Source organism: Hippocampus bargibanti, linkage group LG12 (genome assembly GCF_051943395.1).
Source record: "Hippocampus bargibanti isolate YZ-2025 linkage group LG12, ASM5194339v1, whole genome shotgun sequence".
Lineage (NCBI taxonomy): Eukaryota > Metazoa > Chordata > Actinopteri > Syngnathiformes > Syngnathidae > Hippocampus > Hippocampus bargibanti.
Window position 1 is genome coordinate 15,512,501 of NC_142745.1, and position 10,219 is coordinate 15,522,719.

The following is a 10,219-nucleotide window of genomic DNA, read 5'->3' on the forward strand; positions in this document are numbered from 1 at the left end:
CAGGAGTAAAAAATGGTGCGCCAGGAAAGGAGGTCTGCTCCACTGGGAGGAGGAGAAGGAAGACGAGGAGGAATGATTAAGTATGTGAAGGGGGAGCCAGGGGAGGGGGGGGGGGCTCTAGCAGGTGCGTCCGATCAAAAGGATATTTTTTTAAACAAGATGGCCGTCAAAAAACAGACCAGTGAAACAACATGGTATCAATTTTAGCAATAATGAGTCCTCTTTTGGACAGGTAATTTACACAGCCCCATTGGAACGCGGTTGCTAATCAAAACAGCAGACAAATAACCAGTCTCGCAGATGAATCAAAGTGTTGACTCTTAGCATGCTAACAAGTTCCCTATAGCGGCGTCTTTAGCGACCATTCTCCGTTCTCTTCAGGACTCACGGACATAAACTTTGGAGGCCCATTGGAATGTTGTTGCGAACCAAAACAGTAGTACTAACTATCGAGGTCTGTGAAAAGCCCCCCGGTACCACTCCAAAGTTACGGTCATTGCTAGCTTGGTGCTGTGGTATAAGTAGCACAGTGAAGCTTTTGGGGACCGTCCTGGCACAGTTTTGGTCAACATACAAAAATTACATATATTCTATTCAATTAACATTAAATATGTATATTTTGATCATATTTGGATGTAGATTATGAAGTGATTTTGTTTATTATCAATTAAAGCTTAGCAAAATGCAATCTCTTTTAGTTGTCATTCAAATTTGAGTCAAAATCTTATTCATGTCCACATGTTCTCCATGTAAGAGACATTTGTCATCGCCCGCAGAGCGAAAGCACGCGGCGGCCATTCGGTGACCTCTAATGAAGGCGGACGGTAGCCAAATACATGACATCATCACCCATACTGTCCGTGCGTGTACGCTAGCGTGGGTGTGTTACAGGACAACCAACACCATTTTTTTGTTTCCTAACTGACCTCAGAAAAACTTTTATAGCATCTAAACACGCAGGATGATATTTTTAGTCCAATGAAAAACACCAATAAAAATGACTTAAAGTATCCCAAAACTACTTCAAAATGACCTCATAAAGTTTCAGTTTCAAAAGGTCCTGCCCCTTGTTCGTGATGTCACGCTGGGACGTCTTTGCCTTGCTCTAGAATCAAAACAATGGCTTCAGATTCGGAGAAGATGCTTTCTTGTTACTCATCCAGTTATGAATATGATTCAAATAATTCTGAAGAGGAAAGCATAAATGTTTGCAATCGATTAAAGAAGTACTTGCATATCAATTCGAGCCGTCAGGCCTCCAATGTATCGTCCCAGAAAATGCACAAGATGGCGCCCGAGCTCCGTTGGAAATGGGCTGATTTGTCTGCTGGGAATTTGTGTCAACTAGTATCAAATCATAGTCTTGGTGCAACGACACAACGATTCACCATCGCGTTATTTATGTGTTTTCCTTCTAATTTCGCCATCAACATGAAGTTTTCAGATCAAACAAAGTACCCAAAAGGCATTGTGTGTCGCTTTCTCTGTCAGGGGCATTCCTGACGTGACGCGACGTCAGCAATCGTCACCAACTCAAAAACAAGACTAACTGAATATTCAGCGCGAGTCTTTAAATGTAAAATATAGCTATATGCGGTGGAATCTTTGTAAAATACGCTCAGTAGAAGTCATTTGAAGCCATTTTACAAATTATGGACACAACTTGTGCGAAGGCGTCGGTTGTCCTTTACAGGACAACCGACGTCACTTTTTTGTTTTTTAACTGACATCAGAAAAACTTTTTATAGCATCTAAAATACCCAAAACGATGATATTTTTATTCAAATGCAAAACACCAATAAAAATGACTTAAAGTGTCCAAAATCTGCAAAAAATTGAGCTGCGAAGTGGGCATTTTCAGAAAGTCCCGCCCCCAGTTCATGACGTCACGCCAAGACGTCTTGCATTGCTGGAGAATAAAAACAATGGCTTCAGATTCGGAGAATATGCTTTCTTGTTACACATCCAGTTATGAATATGATTCAAATAGTTCTGAAGAGGAAAGCATAAATATTTGCAATCGATTAAAGAATTTATTCTGTGTCATTTTGAGGCAAACGGGCAGGGCGGAATATCGCACCCAAAAATGGCGACCAGCTCCCGTGAGGAATGAATCAGCCCGTCTCCACAGGCTGATAGATTCCTTTCATGGAGCTTGGACTCCCTCTGCTGGCGGCTTTTGGATGTAACATCAAGGTTTTCAGATAAACAAAAATGTGTCTTTTTGTCGGTCGTGGGGGGGGGGGGGGGGTCCTTTCATGACGTAACGTGAGGGCTTGTCACCAACTCAAAAACAAGACTTCCTGAATGTTCAGCGCGAGCCTTAAAACGTAAATGAAATGTATTATTATTATTATTAAAATATAGCTATATGCGGTGGAATCTTATTAAAATACGCCCAGTAGAAGTCATTTGAAGCCATTTTACAAATTATGGACACAACTTGTCCAGAGACGTCGGTTGTCCTTTAAGTGAAGTATTCACTCAACGCATTATTATTATTTTATTTTTTTGTTTGTTTTTCTGTTTGAGGCTGAAGTTTTTTCAAAAGTTTGACATGGATCCTCCTTATCACAGCTTTCAAGCCTTGATTTCCCCCCAAATAATTATAAATATGACCAAAAATTTAGGAATGGGTTCCTGCTTAGTTTGAAGCAGACAAGTTCTATTTTAAGGGGTGTCAGGTTGTCAGAAAAAAATAGTATATACTGTCTATCAAGGGTGTCAAAGTCATTTTTTTGGCCGCGGGTCACAATGCAGTTACAGTTTCCACTCATGGGGCCGTTATGAATTTGAGGAAGCCGTTAGAATGTTTCATCCCCTGCACATATTTTAACAAATTGATGAACGGCTAGTTTTCAAATCTGACGTCAATAATAATGACTGTTATTGCGGTTTGCATCTGACAATTTGAAAATTTTGTTTCAACTTAAGCAAGCATCATGGAACTTGACATGCTTGATTTGCTTTCACGGGCCGAATAAAATGATGTGGGGGGCCAGATTTGGCCCCCGGGCCTCGAGTTTGACACGGGTGCTGTATATGTTTGGCTTATCGAGTTCGAAGGTCACGATGTAGAAATTGTGCGACTCACATGAAGACGTTTGTGACTCGACCGCTTTGCATTGTCTGTCGACTTTTGCGTGAGGAAGAAGAGTATGTGAGTGTTCGATAGCAACAAAACTGAAGGTGTTCACATGTTATAGTGTCCTTGAGAGCACTTTATTTGCTAGCTATTTGCTATCTATTAGCTATGTAGCTGGCTCGCTAACCATCTAACGACCTATTTATTAGATATCTGTCTGGCGAGCAAGCTAGCTATTAGCTCTCTATTCGCTGGCTAGTTAGCTTTCTATGAGTGAGTTGAGTGAACGGTGGCGCGTGTGGCTGCCGCTGCTCACCCACAGAAAAAAAAAACTATCCTGTGACTGTAAAGTGACCTTGAGAATTTTGAAATGCGCTTATAAATCAAATGTATTATTATTATTATTTTGAATTATTTGTTGATTTTTCAGTATAGTGACGACCTCCAATTTTCAACCGCCAACAAACTTTTTGTTTGTAAATAGAACCTCAAGCGTGGTTGTTTCAGCGTTATATGTGTGAGAAAATGTCAGAATTACAGAATAAAAATGTAAATAAATATTGTCCATATGTGCTTTTCCTATTCTTAACGGAATGATACAAAAATGGAGAGCGGCGACATAGCCTCGTGCAGGCACAAACACACGTACGGTACCTCCGTCGTCCTCGTCAAAGGAGTTCATGCAGGGGAAGTAGATGGCGAGCGCCTCGAAGGACGCCGACAGGCTGATGCGGCTCTGCGAGCGCTCCATGTAGAGGCCGCCCCCACCGGTGGTCCCCCCGCCCGCCGCCGGGCCCGGGTCGGCCGGCTTGGCCAAGCGCGGCTGCTGGGCATTCTTCACGCGGAGTACGGCGCGCGGCGTCTTGCACGGCGGTCGTCGGCTGCCCCCCGCGGCGGCAGACCCTCCAAGCCAGCCGGGAAAGGCGAGTCACAAGCCTGGAAGATGCTGGCGGCGGTCGACGGCGACGAGAGGAGGAGGGGGAGACAGAGACAGAGGGCGAAGCAGAAGAAGAGGAGGGGGAGGAAGAAGAGCTCTCATAGAGGATGCTTTGTTCCTTACTCCCAGGTCCCAAAAGTGGGATTTGATGCCGTTTTAGGAGGAGAGCTTCTGGAGCTGTCCGGATGCCACTTCGCTGCACATTTTGGCGCTGGTGGGGTGGAACACGCAACTTTACGCGGAAGGAGGTGAAGGAGGTGAAGGAGGTGATGGCGCCGCCGTTCGCCTCCCGGGCTCGGATGCTTGGCCGGGATCCGTCAACCCACTCCAGAGGATGAGGAGAGTCTGGCTGGGATGAAGGAGAGGAGGGGAGAGAGGAGAGGAGCCAACCAATCACGGACGGAGGAAGGGGGAAGGGGCGTGGCCATGACTAGAGGACAAACCTTTAAGGACAACCAACGCCTCCGGACAAGTTGTGTCCATAATTTGTAAAATCACTTCAAATGACTTCTACTGAGCGTATTTTACAAAGATTCCACCGCATATAGCTATATTTTACGTTTTAAGACTCGCGCTGAATATTTAGGAAGTCTTGTTTTTGAGTTGGTGACGCTTCCTGACGTGACGTCATGTCAGCAACGCCCCTGACTGAGAAAGCGACACACAATGCATTTTGGGTACTTTGTTTGGTCTGACAACTTCGTGTTGATCTGTGTTGATGGTGAAATTAGAAGGAAGGTTGCAGAGACTACTATTTGATACTAGTTGACACAAATTCCCAGCAGACAAATCAGACCATTTCCAACGGAGCTTGGGCGCCATCTTGTGCATTTTGTGGGACGCTATATTGGAGTCCAGATGCCTCAAAATGATACAGGACTTCTTTTATCGATTGCAAACATGTATGCTTTCCTCTTCAGAACTATTTGAATCATATTCATAACTGGATGAGTAACAAGAAAGCATCTTCTCCGAATCTGAAGCCATTGTTTTGATTGTAGAGCAAGGCGAAGACGTCCTGGCGTGACGTCACGAACAAGGGGGCGGGACCTTCTGAGACTCGCCATTTTGAAGTAGTTTTGAGACACTTTAAGTCATTTTTATTGGTGTTTTGCATTTGACTAAAAATATCATCCCGCGTGTTTTGGATATTTTAGATGCTATAAAACGTTTTTCTGATGTCAGTTAGGAAACAAAAAAATGCTGTCGGTTGTCCTTTAAGGCACAATTATGGGACGTTTTTGTTAACTACAAGAATAATGTGTTTTTGTTTTTCAGCGGAATTTTGTTTTAGGAAGCATATTTTTTATTTTTATTTTGTTTATTTGGGGGATCCCAGGGAAAAACTGACAGAAATATTTGTGAGAAAAAAAATGATAAAAAATGTCAAAAATAAAAAACAATTTTACTTGGTTTTACAAATTGTATTTTATTTTTCAAGACAAGAGTTGTGATTTTTTTCTTAGATTTTAGGTTAAAGTCAGATTTCTTCTGATTGTTTTTCAAGACAATGGCTGCATGCATCAAACCAACGTGGCATTTGGTGTAGAAAAAAAGTCCTTATTCGATCCAATTAACCATCCATTAAATAAGCTGCTTATCCTGACGAGGGTCGCGGGCGTGCTAGAGTCTATCCTCGCTGTACTGAAGGTATCAGCAAGAAACCGGAGTATATCCCGAGTAAAACCAGAAAAGGAGGACATGCCAATTCCATACAGGAAGGCCGAAGCCGGAATCAAACCCGCGATTTCTGCACTGTGAAGCGAAGATGCTAATCAGTAAACGTTACCCCCCTGCTAAAAAAGAAATACATTAATAAATATTAAGACAAAGGGAAAACAGGCCTTGCAAATGTAACCACGGCAACGTGTCACAAACAGCTGACGAAAGGATTGAAGCAGATGCTCATTTTTCTATTTCAAGCATTTGCACCAGTTTCTCAGTCCTCACACCAAAACGTCTCTGCGTCAGCCAACGAATAAACGTGTTCAACATTCAGAGAAGCAACATTGATTTCCCTTCTGGTTCATTAAAAAATAAAGTTTTCATGCCAAAAAAAATACATGTTTACGTTATTTTTGACGACTGTTTGCAGACACGCTGACGTCACAGAACGTCTCTGGAAGACATCCGCCATACGGGATGAAGATGCACGCACACACACACACACGCACACACACACACACACACACACACACACACACACACACACACACACACACACGCACACACACGTGCGTGTTTGTCTTGTACGCGATGAAGAAACCCAGAGGTTAAGATCATTTTGGAGTCCGCGTGCAGCTAAAAATGTTATGTAACTAAAGCTGTCATGATGGATTACCAGGTAGCTGTACTATGTGTGTGCATGTATGACTGTGTGCGTGTGGTGCGACCGAGGCAGCTTTCCAGTTAAACAGTCGAAAAGAAAGGATAGAAAACAAGATATTCTAAGCATAGCAAAATAAAAATGTCAACTGTATACTGTAAATGTGCAAAAGCGTTTCATTAAAAAACTGTACATAGTGCAAGTATCAAGAAAGGCATATTGATATATGTAGCTGTATTGCATCAACCCATATTTACAAGTGTCCAGTTTTTTTTCACGATTATTGAGAATTGCGAAGCCTGACAGCAGTCGGTAGGAACGAGCGGCGGTACCTCTCCTTTTTGCAGCGTGGGTGTAAGTCTCTGGTTGAAGGAGCTACCCAGTGTTGTCAGGGTGGGCAGGAGGGGGTGGGAGGGGCTACAAAATTTGCAACACAACACAAATGTAGAAAATCAGATTATAAATTTGGGATAAATAAAAATATCTGTAAAAAATGGTTTTTAAACCAACATACCATAGATGTAAAGCAAAACAGTAAGTATGATTATATCTCAACATAGTTCTCATCTCATTTCATTTACTAATCAGGGAGGACCTTCTTTGATTGGCTGAGAAGTCAGTTAAAGGACAACCGACGTCTCCGGACAAGTTGTGTCCATAATTTGTAAAATGGCTTCAAATGAGTTCTACTGAGCGTATTTTAAAAAGATTCCACCGCATATAGCTATATTTTACGTTTTAAGACTTGCGCTGAATATTCAGGAAGTCTTGTTTTTGAGTTGGTGACGAGTCTGTACGTGACGTCACTAAAGGAACGCCTCCTGCGCGTAAAAAAGACACATTGTAGCAGTCCTTCCATCACGTCAATGTATTTTGCTGTATTGTTTGGTCTGAAAACCTTGTGTTGCACCCAAAAGCCACCAGAAGAGGGTGTCCCAGCGCCATATAAGGAATTTATCAGCCTGTGGAAACGGAGGTGGCCACAGCAGGTCACCATTTTGTGACCTGCTTTGATGACCTTCTGGTGACCTTCTGGTGATCGTTTCTCCCCAATGTTGCCTCGGAATGGCACAAATAAATTCTTTAATCGATTGCAAACATGTATGCTTTCCTCATCAGAACTATTTAAATCATATTCATAACGTCACATCCCAATACGTCTTAAATGCTCTCCCAGTTCGTCTTCTGGCCCTCTTTCCTTTCTGCCCCTCCTCGGCCGACCTCCCACGATGTCTCTGCTGTCTGCAAGATTAAACTAAGTTATTCTGTTCAACACTTGGCTTCCTGCTGATTTAACCATTCTCTGCTATCAACACCCTGAGAAGCCATGAACCAGGAACAAATGATCACTTTTAACACATTAATAACCAGCGCTCGCTAATCAGTCAATGGTCGGTCAACTAACACAAGTTAACCATAGGCCGCTAACAAGACATCTAGCTAACTAGCCAACAAGCTAAAATATCAATCATTATTATTATTATTTTTAAATAGGTCGCTTCTTTTTTGGATACTTCAGCCTAGTTTTTTTTCCTCTTCCCTTTTTCTTCTTTTTGTGTGTTAAAGTGGGCCGAGGCCTCAGACTCAATTTATATTGAAAGTAGAGCGGCAACTCACAATTATCTGGTCTTCATTGCTTTCTCCCGCCACCTTCGTCTTCCTCTTCGGCCTTTTGAACAATCCCTGGCGACCGACCGCAGGCATATTTGGTTTATCGTAGCTGAGTGTCCTGAAAAATCACCAGAGACTTGCGTACTGACAGGATTAGCTCCACAATTTTGCTTCTGTTCTGACTTCTTGCAGGTAGTTTGCATTTTTTTAATGCCGCCTAAGAAAAAGTATTTTTTACCGTTGTTTTTACATGATATGATTTCCTTAGGGATCAATTATTGAGAAAGGATCAGCTTTCTACCCATGATTGATCATTGATTGCCTTTTACTAAATCAAGGGTCCCTTGGGAGTTATTTAATCAATGATTAATCGGTTGGTTATTTAATAGCAAGTTGATGAGAAGGTTTCTCCAGCCGTCATATGTACTTCTTAGGAGATGTCGGACGTTTCGCTTCTTATCCAAGAGGTTTGGTCGGAGAACTAAAATGTTGCTGGTAGTTTTGGCCCTTTATATATATATATATATATATACATATATATATATATATATATATATATATATATATATATATATATATATATATATATATATATATATATATATATATATATATATATATATATATATATATATATATATATATATATGATATATATAAGATGGCGGCGCGTGAACACGCAGCGGCTCCCCTCTCCCGGCAAATTGGCGTTTTCATGTTTATGTTTGTTAAAGTAATTATAAGTGCCTTGCATGCTGGGTCCGAGAGGACAGTAATTTCATCTGTGCTGTATGTCATGCATATTAGCATATTTGACAATAAAGCTGACTTTGACTTTGACTTTGACTTTTGATATATATATATACAGTAAAGTCTCGTTATATCGATATCGGATATATCGATAGTCCCGGTTATATCGATACTATTTCTATGCACGCACGGAGAAAATTACATGCAAACAGGGTCGGATATATCGATAGTCCCGGTTATATCGATATTTTTTCGGACTCCCTTGAATATCGATATAATGAGACTTTACTGTATATATATATATATATATATATATATATATATATATATATATATATATATATATATATATATATATATATATATATATATATATATATGATATATATATATATATATATATGATATATATAAGATGGCGGCGCGTGAACACGCAGCGGCTCCCCTCTCCCGGCAAATTGGCGTTTTCATGTTTATGTTTGTTAAAGTAATTATAAGTGCCTTGCATGCTGGGTCCGAGAGGACAGTAATTTCATCTGTGCTGTATGTCATGCATATTAGCATATTTGACAATAAAGCTGACTTTGACTTTGACTTTTGATATATATATATACAGTAAAGTCTCGTTATATCGATATCGGATATATCGATAGTCCCGGTTATATCGATACTATTTCTATGCACGCACGGAGAAAATTACATGCAAACAGGGTCGGATATATCGATAGTCCCGGTTATATCGATATTTTTTCGGACTCCCTTGAATATCGATATAATGAGACTTTACTGTATATATATATATATATATATATATATATATATATATATATATATATATATATAAAACCCTACTGTCCAGATGTGGCGATGCCAGACTGTGCTATGATAGGTCCCTGCTCTCAGGTTGGCGGGAGCAGAGGACTATTCCCTGAGGCTACACTGATTACTTCAATTGTCCTGACTGATTATTTCTATTGTCCTGCCTGATTATGGGGTCTATGACTGGCCTGATTGCCCCATTGCTCTGGTATCACCTCATCAGCATCACTAAGCCTATGTGGTCTAAGAAGTCTGTCGTTAGAACGATCCAAATTGAACCTCACCCCACCAGACCGGTTTAATGAAGGATTTAGTTGTTTCATGAGAATCGCTTCTTTTACCCCCCTTTCAAACCATCTATGTTCTTTCGCTAAGATTTTACCCTCACTGTCGTCCAATGTGTGTGTGCATATGTACCGCAGATTGAGGCCCACTAGTATTATCCCTGCGATGATGATAGTCTTTTTTTGATAATTTGTTGAGTCTCCCCAATGTATTGCTCTTTACAATTTTCATTCTTCCAATGTATTGAATAAACTACATTACTTTGTTTTTCATTTGGCAGTCTATCTTTTGGATGCACTAATTTTTGCATTATAGTGTTTATGGGTTTGAAATAAGTAGGGATTTTGTGTTGCCAAAGGACTCGTTGTAGTTTTTAAGAAACCCCTGCAATGTAAGGTACTGCTAC

At 40.9% G+C, this 10,219-nt stretch overlaps 1 protein-coding gene across 1 annotated transcript in view; it reads right to left on the reverse strand.

Annotated features, from left to right (window-relative positions):
- Positions 1 to 5,507, reverse strand: part of rims4 (regulating synaptic membrane exocytosis 4) — a 19,903-nt gene extending 14,396 nt beyond the window's left edge. Inside the window, exon 1 of the mRNA XM_089010483.1 lies at positions 3,740 to 5,507. Within this exon, the coding sequence (XP_088866609.1) occupies positions 3,740 to 3,836 (97 nt within the window). The 5' untranslated portion in view covers positions 3,837 to 5,507. The remainder of the gene's footprint in view (positions 1 to 3,739) is intronic.
- Between the last annotated feature and the right edge of the window lie 4,712 nt (positions 5,508 to 10,219).